This window comes from Chenopodium album, chromosome 11, assembly GCF_948465745.1.
Source record: "Chenopodium album chromosome 11, dcCheAlbu1.1, whole genome shotgun sequence".
Lineage (NCBI taxonomy): Eukaryota > Viridiplantae > Streptophyta > Magnoliopsida > Caryophyllales > Amaranthaceae > Chenopodium > Chenopodium album.
This window is the reverse complement of record NC_137844.1, coordinates 7,361,998-7,377,324: the sequence shown is the minus strand read 5'-3', so window position 1 is coordinate 7,377,324 and position 15,327 is coordinate 7,361,998. Positions and strand designations below refer to the sequence as shown.

At 36.6% G+C, this 15,327-nt stretch overlaps 1 protein-coding gene across 1 annotated transcript; it reads right to left on the bottom strand.

Annotated features, from left to right (window-relative positions):
* Positions 1-507: 507 nt before the first annotated feature.
* LOC145566184 (uncharacterized) lies at positions 508-2,619 on the bottom strand. The gene is made up of 2 exons (XM_081625691.1): positions 1,781-2,619; positions 508-1,705 (listed from the first exon to the last, which is right to left on the bottom strand). The coding sequence occupies exons 1-2, from the start codon at positions 2,617-2,619 to the stop codon at positions 508-510; spliced, it is 2,037 nt and encodes a 678-aa protein (XP_081481817.1).
* Positions 2,620-15,327: the final 12,708 nt, after the last annotated feature.

Sequence of the window (15,327 nt, the reverse complement as noted above, 5' to 3'; positions counted from 1 at the left end):
GCAATCCACTCAAAAATGAGCTATTTTTTACAATGCATTTACAGCCAAATATCCAATCAAATAGCATTCTCTCCACAAAAACCAAATCAATTTCAAATATTCAATCCCCCCCACACTTAAACTTTTCATTGTCCTCGATGAAAACAAAAGGAAAGAAAGAGAAAGAGATACTTAGCTGGTCATGTGAGCTGTTTCAATGCTATGGATCAGCTCCAAGTTTGTGTTATGTTCTGGAAGACTTGCAAACTTTAAACTTTGAAGTACGGTGAAGCATCAAGCAGTTCATTTGTCTTATCAAGGAGTGAAATGTCCTGTCTAGCCCTTTGTATTTGTTTGTTCAATCTGCCAGAGCAACATGGGGTAAGGCTGGTGCTAATTTCAGAACAAAAAGAACACACAAAAACATGAACTATTAAAGAAAGAAAGAAAGTGCAGAAAAATAATCTTGGGTTGCCTCCCAAGAAGCGCCTTCGTTTAGAGTCGTTGGCTCGACATATCTATTAATCCTTAGAAGCTCAGCTCATTAAGGGCATCGAAAAGCAATTGCTCAAGCCCTACATTATTTACCATCTCATCTAGTAATATCTCTACATTATCAACTCCAATCTGTGCAAGATGATAAGAGATCTGGTTAGTAGCACCTGTTTCTTCAAGTGAACCTTGTTCATCAAAAACATTGATGTTAACACTGTGACCATTGTTGCCTAAAGTAACACTACCATTAGCTACATCAATCAACGCTCTTGCAGTCTTTAAGAATGGTCGTCCCAATAAAATTTCAGAAATATTTTCAACATCAATGACATAGAAATCAGCAAGGAAAAATAATTGTTTGATTTGAATTAAAACATTTTCCAAACAACCATTTGGAGAAACACTATTACCATTAGCCATGTAAAGAATTTCATTCGTGTTCCTCAAAGGTCCTAATTCAAACTTATCACACATAGAAGAAGGCAAGATATTGACAGAAGATCCTAAATCTAACACACACTCATGAAAACCAGATTTTCCAATTTTGCAAAGAATAGAAAACAAACCAGGATCATCACACTTTGGAGGCGGTGCACAAAATTTAGATTCCTTACTAGACTTATTAAGAAAAGCATCCAACAATGATTTATACTTAGGAACCATTTTCACAGCATCTAATAACGGGATTTTGTTACCTTTCATCATTTTCGGGCTTAAATTACTTCTATTCTCAAGTTCTAAAGACTCATCAATGGTGACTTTACTCTGTTTAAACACAGCATTTGATTTTGGGTTTGGAAAAGTTTGGGCTGGGAGTCTTCCTCCCAATTGAGTCTCTAAGTTACTTAAGGAAGTACAAATGTGACTTAATTGAATGTCAAGTTGTTGAAGATGGGAATCTGTTTTACTTTGATATTCAGTGTTTTGATTATGCACTTGTCCTATTTGAGTCGCCAACTGCTTTACCATACTTTCTAGTGAAAGACCTTGAGATTGAGAAGAGGGGTTTTGCTGACCATACTGCCTTGGTTGGTTATTTAGTAATAATTGCGGTTTGTGTCCATACTTAAGATTAGGGTGGTCTTTCCAGCCTTCATTATAAGTTTGTGAGAACGAATCATACTTCCTATTTTGTTGACCAGGAAAACCCCCTAAAGCATTAACATCTTCACTTTGTATAGTAGGACATTCATCAGTAGCATGAGAAAAATCAGAACAAACACCACAAACTCTAGATTTAGACTCATTATTAGCAATTTTAGAAACAAGAGTAGTCAAAGTAGCAATTTGTTGAGAATTTTCTTACAACTGATTCTGAATACCACTTATATCAATTTCATTTACTCTTTTAACATCATTTCTAGTACTAAACTGCTGTGTGTTTTGAGCCATATTAGAGATTAATTTTCTAGCTTGACTTGGTGTTTTATCCACTAATGCACCCCCACTAGATGCATCTATCATACCCCTATCATTAGGTGACAACCCCTCATAAAAGTATTGAATTAGCAATTGATCACTAATTTGATGTTGTGGACAAGATGAATAAAGGCTATTAAAACGTTGCCAATACTCATATAAAGACTCATTATTATTCTGTCTAATTCCACAAATTTCCTTCCTAATAGAACCTATACGACTTGCAGGAAAGAATCTTTCAAGAAAAACTTTTTCTAATTCTGCCCAAGAATTAATGGAACTAGATGGAAGTTGCTCATATAACCACTCTTTAGCAGGATCTTGCAAAGAAAAAGGAAAAGCATGCAATCTAATATGTTCCTGTTCTATTCCTTCGGGATTCATAGAAGAACATACAACTTTAAACTCTTTTAAATGTCTATAAGGATTCTCACCTGCGTTCCCATAGAATTTAGGGAGAAGATTAAGGAAACCTGAGTTCAGTTTGAGGGGATTCTCTAGCTCCGGAAAGACAATGCAGAGAGGATCTTCTCCTATTTTAGGGGCTCCCAGCTCCTTCAACGTCTGTTCTGCCATGTGGTTGTATTTGATTGGCAATGGATCTTCTATTTCAAGTGCTGGTTCAGCACTGAAAATATGCAGAAGCTCCTCTGGATTTGCTCCGTTTATCAAGTCTATGTACGCTCTTATGCGCTGAAGTCTTGCTTCTTTATCGTATGCGTACATGCACCTGAAAAATATTTCATAAAACAAGTACATAATGAGTATATTATGCTGCCAGAATGTTAACTAAATAATACGTTTCAGATTTTCAGCTTATTGCTGACACAGTAGCATAAAAACAACATTTAGACAGACAATATTCATTTAAATTTATTCCGCCAGGGATTTTAGCATATTTGTTTCAGTCTATTTCTATTCGAAAATCAGTTATTAGACCAGATTTGCAAAAACTCAGACTAAAAACAAGCAAGCTCTAATCTATGCTATTTAATGCACTTCATATGTCAAAAATAATTCACAGAATGACACATAAAAGGGAACTAACTCCTCATACAGTTTCTGCCAGGAAGTAATTATACACGTTTTAACATTCATAATTGAGTTCTAATGGTTCTAGCAAATTACATAAACAAGATTAATTCTTGCAAAAATAAGTTATGTGAGTACTTAAAGTAAAAGCTGAACATAAGTTGCTGGCATGCAATTATTCCGGTGAAGAAAATAAATAAATAAATAGGATCAGTTACAATATGTCAATCAGATTTTACCAAGTTATATCAAAGAGGATTAAGCAAGTCCTATTGTAGTTAGGCTCAAACAAACATAATTAGAAAAGGCCAATCAATAAAACTTGCAAAAATTTGGGTCTAAAAACAAACATATTCTATATAATCATGATAACATGCTACCCAATTTCCATCATCCATGTTCACTCATTAGTACTTAACACATATGCATCAATAAAAAAAGAAAAATCCATAGCATATACCTGATTGTTTAAGCTCACTAATCAGATTGTGTTAAACAAGAATGAAGCTTGCAAAAACGGTACCAAGAAACAAGCAAAAGACTCATTATAACCAATCTATCATATAATTAAGTTTAGTTATATATTCAAAGTTCAAAAATCTGGTTTCATGCTATTACTAATACAGTCATTATTATTGATTCAATGGACTAAGCATTATATAAGTGCTGTTAAATCAAAATGACATTTATATTAAGATCAAAACAAAAGGCTTACAATGGTACTTATATCCATACTAGTTAGTCAAGCAATATATGTCTAAACGATTTGTACAGCTATAGTTTGCAAGCAACTACAATAAAGCAAACTAACTATCCACATTTAGGCACATACAAAAGCAAGCCTACGTGTATATACTCCTAGAGTCGTAGAGTTAAGTAGGATATAACTAATAGAATAATATATGCATTAATAATTAAACAACAATAACGGAGTTGACAAGAAGTATTAAGAAAATTAAACATATCTCCCCGGCAACGGCGCCAAAATTTGATACGTGTCGTTTTACCGTATTAAATTAATAATTTAATTACCTAACTTAGACCTTCAAAAATATTTACAAGTAGTAAAAAGGACAAGCAAGGGTCGATCCCACGGAGAGATTGTTAATCTTCTATACTCAAATAACTCATAAAATACATTAACTATTTACACTATTTACATATGATGGGGGGTTTAAAATGAATCTAGTAACCAAACTAAACAAGACTAAAAATACTAATCTACTATTTACAATAGACGACACACTTAACCAACTCCATTAATAACCTTTACTCAAATTAAACTATTGGTGACTATAATTAACCGGCCTTGCATAATTAATCAATTTAATTACTAGACTAACTGTAGAGACTTTAGTAACAAAGACTCCCTGTCTTCCCTTAGTTTAAACTAATTTTGAACTAAGCCGAAATTGACTCTAAACCAATCTAATTAACATAAATATGGTCGCAACTTGCATGAATTAGTCTTGGCAGCCTTAATAACTAGGAGACCTCATTAGTCCTAACTAATCCGATCACATAAATGTCAGATTATTTAGATTGAAATTGCTCTCTAACTTAAACCAAACCATAATCGCAGACTCGATTTAAAATTAGGGACTACTCTTCTATACAATTTAAACTAAGCTAAACCATATAGATAGCAATACTTTACAATCCAACAATAGAAAGATAACAATCATAGCTGAACTGCAAAATTAATAATTAATACCTAGCAAATTCAAATAGCTGTAAATTGAAATAAACCATGCAAATAGATTATAAAATTAATAATCAAATCATCACACCAATAATCCAATAAAAGTAATTAATCAATCTTAGCAAAAACAATCCAAAATAATAGTAAGTGGAACAATTGAGTAAGAAGACTTATGAACTATACTCCCAAGAACAATCGTACAAGACCCGAATTCGACACCGCGAATTGTCGTCGTTCTCGTTCTACCTTGGACTCGAGACTAAGCCCTCCTCCAATGGCTATCTTCTATACTCCAATTGCCCAATTATGATTTAATCGAACTATCTCACTCGGATAATATTTTCTGGTTAAGTTGTGTGTTTTTGAGGGAATAATTGGGGGTTTTTTTATATGCAAAAAAAACCTAGGTTTTCCGGGATCAAAGAGATATATTAGGGAAAACAGATAGAGATCCATCTTCTCTTATCTTGCATGAAATTCGGAGGAGATTTGTTGAAGATGAAGCTTGATAATGATGGTGGTGAGTTTCTGGTACACTCACGCACCTCTTTCTCCCTTTTCTTCTTATCCTTTTATTTTCTCTTTTTCTTAGTTCTTGATTTTGTAGTTGCACGTACCTTTTGCTCCAAGTGGGCTTCTTGAATTTTCCTAGCCCACTCAATACTCTTTCTTATTCTCCTACCAAGAACACACATCATAATTTTAAGTACCCTTTTATTATGAAAATAGCAATAAAATAAAATACTAATTAAAATAATATCTAAAATAATAAAAATAGATAATTTCATAAATTAACTAGAATAAAATGACTATAAGACTAATATTAGGGACTAAAAATATGGTATATTATGCACTTATCACCACCTCCAATTAATGTGAGAGGAGTAAGATCCTTTTTGGGGCATGCCGAGTTCTATAGGAGATTTATCAAGAATTTCTCACAAATTGCTAGACCCCTAAATGCTCTTCTTCAAAAGGATGCCATCTTTAATTTTTATGAAAAGTGTCTTCAAGCTTTCAACAAATTAAAGGAGACTTTGATCTCTACTCCAATCGTGCAAGGGCCAAGATGGGATTTGTCGTTTGAACTTATGTGCGATGCTAGTGATGTTGCAATTGGAGGGGTGTTGGGACAAAGAATTGAGAAGAAGCTTCACGTCATTTACTACATGTCCAAGACCTTGAATGAAGCTCAACGGAACTACACCACAACGGAGAAAGAGTTTCTTGCCGTGGTACATGCTTTTGAGAAGTTTTGGAACTACCTCATTGGTTCCAAAACTATTGTTTACACCAATCATGCGGCTATTAGGTACCTTGTGGCAAAGAAAGAGTCCAAACCTCGTCTTCTTCGATGGGTCCTATTTCTCCAACAATTTCATGTTGAAATCCGTGACAAGAAAGGGGCCGAGAATGTGGTTGCGGACCATCTTTCCCGATTAGAGAATGTGAAAGCCAGTGATGATGAAATCCCCATATGTGATGAATTGAGAGATGATGTGTTCTATATCTTGAATGAAAAGGAGGTTCCTTGGTTCGCCGACTTGGTGAACTATTTGGCTTGTGGAGAATTCCCTCCCGATTTCTCCAAGAACCAAAGAAAGAAGCTAAAGGGGGAAGCAAGACACTATGTATGGGATGACCCTATTCTCTACAAAAGAGAAGTAGATGGTTTGCTCCGTAGGTGTGTTCCAGATGAACAAGTGCAAAGTGTGCTCAAGATGTGCCATTCCGATCCATGTGGAGGGCATATGAGAGCCAACAAAACAGCGTTGAAGGTCTTGCATAGCGGTTTGTGGTGGCCTCACATCTTTAAAGATGCTTGGGGGTTTGTGAAGACTAGTGACCGGTGTCAACGAACCGGCAACATATCCAACCGTAATGAGATGCCTCAACAACCGATTCTTGAGCTAGAGGTATTGGATGTATGGGGTATTGATTTCATGGGGCCATTCCCTACTTCTTATGGAAATCAATACATCCTTGTGGCGGTCGATTACGTATCAAAATGGGTTGAAGCCATTGCCTCCCCAACTAATGACCACAAGGTAGTCATGAAGATGTTCAAGAAAGTTATATTTCCAAGATTCGGAATTCCTAGAGCGATGGTAAGTGACAACGGTTCACATTTCGTTCATAGTGCTTTTCAAAAGATGCTAAGAAAGCACGGGGTTCACCAAAGATTCGGCCTTACCTATCATCCACAAACTAGTGGGAAAGCGGAAGTGGCTAACCATCAAATTAAATTAATCCTTGAGAAGACGGTTGCAAGGAATAGGAAGGATTGGTCGGAAAAGCTTGATGACGCTCTATGGGCATATAGAACGACATACAAAACCCCAATAGGCACAACTCCATATCGGCTAGTGTATGGAAAATCTTGTCATCTACCGGTGGAGCTTGAACACCGAACTCAATGGGCAATAAAGAAGATTAACTTTGACTTGGCTAGCGCGGGAGAGCAAAGATGGCCTGATTTACATGAGCTTGAAGAGCTAAGATTGGAGGCCTATGAGTGTGCTAGCAACTACAAGAATCGCACTAAGGATTGCCACGACCGCAATATTGAAAAGAAAGCATTTCTTAAAGGCGATAAGGTACTCCTCTACAACTCTAGGATGAAATTTTTTTCCAGGAAACTTTTATCAAGGTGGAGTGGTCCTTTTGTTGTCAAAGAAGTGTTTCCTCATGGAGCCGTGGAAGTTTGGAATTTGGACGAAAAGAGATCCTTTAAGGTGAATGGGCATCGCCTGAAGCTTTACTACAAGGGTGCTCATGTAGGTGTAGTAGAATCAATTCAATGTAATCTTACCTCCTGAGTGTGGAGGTCGTCAAGATATTGACGTTAAAGAAGTGCTTCCGGGAGGCAACCCGAGTAAAAAAAAGAAAAAAAAATTGACAAGAGGAAGAAAATGAGAAATAAAACGAGTGAGTGAGAAAAGAAAGAAGTGTTGGTGTAGACACCCATTTGTGTCTCCCCAAAACCAAACCCAGTGATGAATGCCTTTCACATTGTGTTATTATCGAATTAGGTGAAAGTAGTTGAAAGTCGAGTGTTGCGGTTTAGTTTTAATTAAATTCTTTCCTTTTTGTTTTTGAAAATGACTTTATTTATTTGAAAATAGCCGAACCAGTTTAGTTTGGTCTATAATTAAGGTCCAATAATAGTGTAGATGGATGGGGCTCGAAGAGACCTTTCCAATGATATATTATAAGATCAATTCCGATGAATATTGAGGAAGTTATGGCCAAAATACTAAACTGGGCCTGGTTAATTATTTAAATACGGTCCAATGATCTAGAGGAGGATCCAATATTAATTATTATTCCTAAAATTATTAGGATTAATTATAGTTTTCTGGAAGTTTCTAGAAAGTTCTTTTTAATTCTAATATTATTAGATTTAATAATTAATTATCTTTAATAGATTTTTATTTGGAGTAAAATATCGTTTTGTTATCTTAAAAATATATTTTATCTTCTGTACGGATTCCGTAGATCAAGTTGTTTAAAGATCGGATTCCACGTGAAGAAAACGCGCTAATACAGGTTGTCGCCAAACGACAAGTCTGTCGCCACACGACAGACTCTGTCGCCGCGCGACAGACCCTGTCGCGAGGCGACAGACATTGTCGCGTCGCGATAGAGTCGATTCCTGGCGACAGCGTGTAGTTTTATTCCTTATCAAATTCTATGTTTTTCCGGACTATTTTTCTTATAAATAGGGTTCGAATTCCTGTTTTCAGAAATCATTGACAATCATCAACTCTTTCTCAATTCTCTCTATTCCCTCTCAAGAATTACTTAATTCTTTTCTTTCTCTCTCTTTCAAAACTAGCTTTTACACACAATATTCCGCATTCACAAGACTTAGAGTCTCTTAGCCAAGTTCGAAGTTGCCTTAGCCCTAGACGAGAAAGGTTGATAATTTCTGAGGGTTTGGTCCAAAACTAGTCTAAACTTTATTTAATTTGATTTCAATTTGATTCTTTAATTATTGTTTATTATTTTCATTGAAGTTTTTTAACTTGTGTATTTTGTTATTAGAAAGAGGTACGAGGCTTCAAAGTAAGTAGATTAGCTTACTTCCTATTTCTTTCACAATGTAGATTGCATGCTTATTATTGTTTATGCTTTTTAGTATCATGTTTAGGATGCCTTTACTCTTTCTAATATCATGTTAGTGCCACGTTAGGTTTAAAGCTTTGATCTTTATTGTTTAGTGACATGCTAGGAGTTGTTATTAATCTTGTTAGTATCATGCCTAGGATCTTGCTATTATATTTAAGCTTTATTATGCCTTATCATGTTATTATCATCGTTGTTATTGTTTATTGTTTATTATTATGTTGCTTGATATATTTTATTGTTATTGCTTGATCACACCTTTTATGGTTGTTAAAGGGAATTTGTACTTGGAATCACGCTTAATAAGATAATTATTAATTTGGTTTAGGCTAATGTGATTTTAACTCAAGTGATCGCCAATAATAGTCTTATTTGTGCATTAATTTCAACCAACGTAGATAAACAGGGTAGGTTTGATATAATGTTTGTATGTTATTCGAAAAGCGCGCATGAATACGAGCAGAACAAAGTAGAGGCCTATTTTATAGGGCGGGTCCTTTCTTTTGTAGATTGGATTCGTACCCTCATCCCCGAACCCTGTTTGGTTCAAGACCTTATGGAGTAGTTGATGGTCCTTTTGGATTGTCTTTTGGATTTACAAGTTCCTAAAACTTGTTGGCGACTCTTTTTTCTCTTTGTCTTTCCCTTTGGAACGCCACCGTACTTTAGTGTATGATCACAGTGGGGTTCAAGTTTGGGGTTATCGTAATGCTTGAAATATTCCCTACAGTTGGTGATATCTGATTTTGGCTAACATTTGGTTGAATTATGTCCTTATGGTTTTGATGTAGGAAAAAGAAGCAAAAAGGACGCAAAGAAGGAAATGAATCAAGCCATAAGCAGTCAGGAGCGGGCGCTCCAAGGAATTGCACGCCCGCTCCTCACAGAACAAGGTAGGAGCGAGCGCTCCAAATATTTGCACGCCCGCTCCTCACAGGGTGAAATTTTTTTTAAAAAAAAACAGAAGGTTTTCTCACGTTTAGGAGCAGGCGCTCCTCATCCTGCACGCCCGCTCCTCACAGGGTGAGATTTTTGAAGAGAAAAGCAGAAGGTTGGGAGAAGATTAGGAGCGGGCGCTCCAAAAGCCTGCACGCCTACTCCTCCAGCTGGAGCGGGCTCTCCATGAAGCTGCACGCCCGCTCCTCACATGAAATAAAAAAAAATTAAAAAAAAAACACAGAACGTTTTGCCCAGGTCTGGAGCGGGCGCTCCTCATCACTGCACGCCCGCTCCGACCTGTCCGGGTAAAAAAAAAAAGAGAATCTTACCCTTCCTTTTAATCTCCTTCACCCATTTTCACCAATCATTCATACTTTCTTATTCTCTCTCCTCATTCCCCATCTACTTCTCACTCTAAAACCCTCATTTTCTCCAACTTCTCTCTTCAATTTCATCATCAAATCCCAACTTTTTTTCACTTAAAATTCACAAATTCTTATTCTCCATCAAATTCTCTCTCCAAAAACCATAATTTTTCACAAATTTGGGCGAAAATTTTGAAGACCCACGAAATCAAATTGAAGAACAAGCAAGGAAAAGGGGTAAAGATTGCTAGAGGAGGAGGAAATTTGGGTAAATTGGAGAATTTTAGAGAATTTTTATACTCTAATTAGTAAAATCTTCTTCCCCACTTCACTTTCCCTCTTAAACCTTATCTTTTCTAATTTGTTTATTTCATGATTATTGTGTGATTAGTTTAAGATTAGGTGAATTAAACAAATTTACTTGTCATTGATAATTAAATTGTAGAATTTTGTGATTAGTTATGGAGTAAGAGAATTGTGATTAGTTTCTTGCTTAAGTTTGATGAACTTGTGCATGAAAATTGGTTAAATTTTGTTGGAATTGTGAATTTGTTGTGTTGGAATTATTGTGTTGGAATTGTTGGTTGTTTGTGTTGGAATATTATTGAATTGTAAGCAGGTACTTGGATTTTATCGGGGGTTTGAAGTTTCGGAGATTGTTTGTGTTGTGTTGTGAGTGTGTTTGTGGTGTTTTAAGTTAGCTTTCCAATCCAATCTTAAATTCCAAAATGGTTCTTCGTTTATTTGGAGGTGCGGGATGGAAGAAGAGGAAGACTACTTCCGGCATCCAAATAAATGAAAATCGTCATTTCGAAAGCCCAACCGAAACCCCAAACCAAATAATAAATCAATCCAATCCTCCCCCTTCAATAAAAATACCCGAAAAATCCAAAGGTTACCACAAAAAACTTTCCACACGAAAAATGCTTCCAACCCGATTCTATGACCAAGAGTCGTGCCAATTGCTAGGAATAGACGACGGAATTCGTCAAGTGGCTGCAAATTTTAGATGGTTAGACTTCCTTCGAAAGAGGGAGGAAACATTCGAATCGCTCACTCTCGAATTCCTGTCCACCCTAACCGCGAGAAAAACTAGTGGTGAGGGAAAACCCATTGAGTGCGAGATTAAGTTTAACATGTTCAATCGACCTCAAAACATAAGCTTAACTTGCTTTAATCAGATATTCGGGTGGCCCGTGAACAACCAAATAACCAAACCCGATAGTTACAACCTCACCAGTTTCGACGAGTGTAATTGGTGGAATACTATCGCGGGGTACCCCACATTCACGTCCCTGTCTAGCCACGCTAGCCACATCATCCACCCCGTACTCCGTATATTCATGAGAATTACGGAGTACGCTTGCTTCACAAAGCAAGATCTCGGGAAGCTATCTAAAGAGGAGATTAAATGCCTCTTTATAGCTTCCCGATTTGAGGGGTATGGGACTATGGGAAAGCTATTCTAAAATGGAACCCTGGAAGTAGTTGTAATGTGGTGGTCGATGACATTGGTCAAACTGAAAGGCCAATTTTTATGAGGATGTTAATGTGTTTAGCTGCACTTAGAGATGGGTTCATATCTGGTTGCAGACCCATCATTGGGGTGGATGGCTGCCATCTCAAAGGGGCTTATCCTGGGCAGATCCTAGTTGCAATTGAAAAAGATGGAAATGACAACATTTTCCCACTGGCTTGGGCTACTACAGAAATTGAAAACAAAGATAGTTGGTGTTGGTTTCTTGAGAGTTTGCTGAAAGCACTTTGTGTGTTTAAGCAAGGATTTGGGCTAACTTTCATGTCTGACAGACAGAAATCAAGTACATTGTATCTCTTGTCATATCCTTGTTTATTCATTGTTTGAAATTTAAGGACACTAACTTGTATGTTTATGGCTTATGTGTAGGGTCTGCTAGAAGCATTTGAAGTTATAGCCCCCAAAGCTGAGCTTAGGTTTTGTGTCAGACATATCTGGGCAAATTTCAAACTGAAATTCCATGGCGCAACTTTCAAAGAATTATTCTGGGCTGCTGCTAGGGCAAGCACTCTGGTGAGCAACTAAACTAGTTTTATTTTTGAATTGTTCTGAATTGTTTGTGCCCATTTTTGTCAACATGTTTATGGCTGAAATTGTTTATTTTTTGCTGAACTTGTGTGTGGTTGGATGAACTTGTGTGTTTTTTTGCTGAACTTGTGTGTTTTTGGCCATGTCTATCTGTTTTGAATTGAATGTTTGGGTTATCTACATATTCTATAGATTTTGAATTGAATGTTTGGGTTGTCAATATGTTCTATCAGTTTTGAATTGAATGTTTGGCATGTGTATGGCTTCTGTCAGTTTGAATTTGAGGCTGCTACGGATAGCATCAACTTCCTAGATGAAGAAGCTTATCAGTGGTTGTCTAACATTCCCCCCCCACCACTGATCAAGGAATGCATTCTCTACAAACTGCAAGTCTAACATGTTGTTAAACAACATATGTGAGACATTTAATGCAGTGATCAGAGATGCCAGAGACAAGCTTATTCTCACTCAAATGGAGTGGCTAAGAAGATACATGATGAAGAGGAGTAATGATAAGTGGGAAGCAGCTAGTGTGTGGTAAGGTTTACTGACCCCATTTGTGAACAAGATATTTGATGGGTTGGAGAAGTATGCCAGGACATGTGAGGTTTAAGCTTCAAGGGGTGAGACTTATGAAGTCAAGTACAAGGATAATCAGTGCATTGTGGATCTACAAGCCAGAACATGCACTTGTTTTAGGTGGGAGTTGACAGGGATACCCTATGTCCATGCATTTTGGACAAAAGGGATGATCCTGAGTTGTATGTTCACCCACATTACTAAAGGATAACATACTTAGCTGCATATGAAGAGCCCATCCAGCCAATGTCTGGGCCTAAACATTGAGAAAAGGTGAGGCTAAGACAGCCTTTGCCACCTGTGCTTAAAGTGCAACCTGGAAGACCAAAGTCAAAAAAGAGAAAGCTATAACCAGGGGAGGGGACTTCTGCAGCACCTAAGGGAAAGAAACCAAAGGTTAAGAAGCAGTACAGGAACTGTGGTGGTTTTGGTCACTTTGCCAAAGCATGCAAGCATGAAGCTGCACCAGACCAGCCCAACCCACCTGCAACAAACCGAAAGGGTGGAAGGCCACAACTGCAGACTCCTTAGCTCAAGGAACAAAGGATGAAAAGTGAAGAAAAGGTTGCAAGACAGGTACATTTTATGAGACTTTGCTATTGACATGCACTTGTTTGTATTTAATGGCTCAGATTTTAATTATATTCATATTGTAATTGCAGGTTGCATTGAAGTTGCCCCAATATCAGCCTGCAACAACAGCAGAAACTGGGAGTCAGCAAACAATAAAAGCTGGGGGGAGTCAGCATGCAACAACAGCAGCTGGGTCAAGTCAGCCTGCAAGAACATGACCTATTCTAAGTCAACCTTGCACCAGAAGCAAGAAGAGCCTTAGTCAGCCTACACCAGTGCCAGCAGCTACCCCAGCCCCAATCAAAATTCAAACAAGGTCAAAGCTTCATGTAATAAGGATCAAGAAGGTCAAAGATGTCAATGCACTGTGATAGGATTTAGAGTAGTATTTTGTTGATGAACAGTCTATTTTTTTGTCTAATGCTGTGTATATTTGGTGGTATATTTGGTAGTTGAACAAAGTTGCTTATGCACTATGGTGCCATATCTTTTGTCAAAACAAACTCAAAACAACTAAGTGCCTGTTTTTGCAAGTAGTAATATGACAAGTTTCTAGCAAAAGTTCCATTTCATTGATTAATTGTCATTTCAAGTACAAGCAATGTCATCCCTATAAACACCCTTAACAGCTTAACAAAAGACAACATCAGTTGGGGATTTTATGTTTCTTAGCATTCCTAACTGAACCTAAGATATAAAATACTTAGCCAAAACCAAACCAAAACAATAAAACACAACAACAGCATGTAATGTCAGCATTTTCTTTGATGTTGCATTGCTTCCATGCACCTCCTTGCTCATCTTCTTCCGGTCTGAACTAAGAGCTTTGCATTTCATCTTCAAGCTGTCAATCTCATTGAGTAAGCACCTCCTCTGCCCACTAACATCATCAACTTCCCTCATCATGCCATTAATCTCACCCTTCATCAATTTCTTGTCCAACACCAAGTTGTTAATCACCTCTGTTTGCCAAGGTGTTCCATCTGGTTGATCCACCCACTCAAAAGTTTTACACCCCCTTGTCTCTGTCACAAGATCATAGAATTTGCAAGACCTAAACTTGCGTCCAAGATTCTCCCTAGTCCAAGCAGTAAGCCTTGCCATAGGAACTCCACATTGGCATTGTTTCTCCTTTGAAGGTGATATGCTAATAGAAGACATTCCCTTCTGAAATTCATTAACAAAAGCATTGAAATTAATTTTATTTGAACACAATTACCAGAACCTAACCCTAATTTTACTATCCAATTGAAATTTCAAAAACCCCCAAATTAATTTTGACTAACATGAACCCTAATTTTTTGCAGCGAAATTGGGGTTCAATTAATAACACGTATGTGCAATTTCAATTACACTTAACAATTGGAACATAATCATGAAACCAATTGCAAAAATTACAACACACATCATGAAAATTGCGTACCTTCTTCCTACTTGTTGTAGAACAGCTGACATGATTCAAGGACCACAAATCTGGAAGAATTTGATGTAAGATTGTTAAGGATCACCAAATTTAAGGATTTGGGAAGAAAATCGCAAAAAAAACAACTTCAATCTGTAAGAATTTGATGTAGAAAAGGAAATCGAGAGAATTTGGGGAAAAGTTCAAAAAGTAGCCACTATTGTGGGCCCCACAGTCAGTTTCCATCACCGAAGTTAGGATTAGGTGGTAAAACGAAAGTTTTTTTTTTTTCCTATATGTGGTGGTAAAGTAAATTTTTTTTTTTTCAGGTGGTAAATTCAATTAAGTAGTTTTTTGAAGGTGGTAAAAGTCAAAATTTCTTTTTTTTTTTTTTTAAAAAAAAGGTCCTTATACAAAAAATAATTTTCTTACCAATTTTTTTCCATAGAAAATCCGCTTGACAATTTTTCCTTGATTCAGGTGGTAGAAAGTTAATTATGCCAATCCTATCGATCAATTCAATGATTGTAAATGATAATTACATATAGAACATGTACATACGTGCAATAATTTATTTTTTTTTTAAAAAAAAAAAAAAAACCAATTAATGGTTTCCTCGATTATTCTTACAAAACTTTTCCTATATACT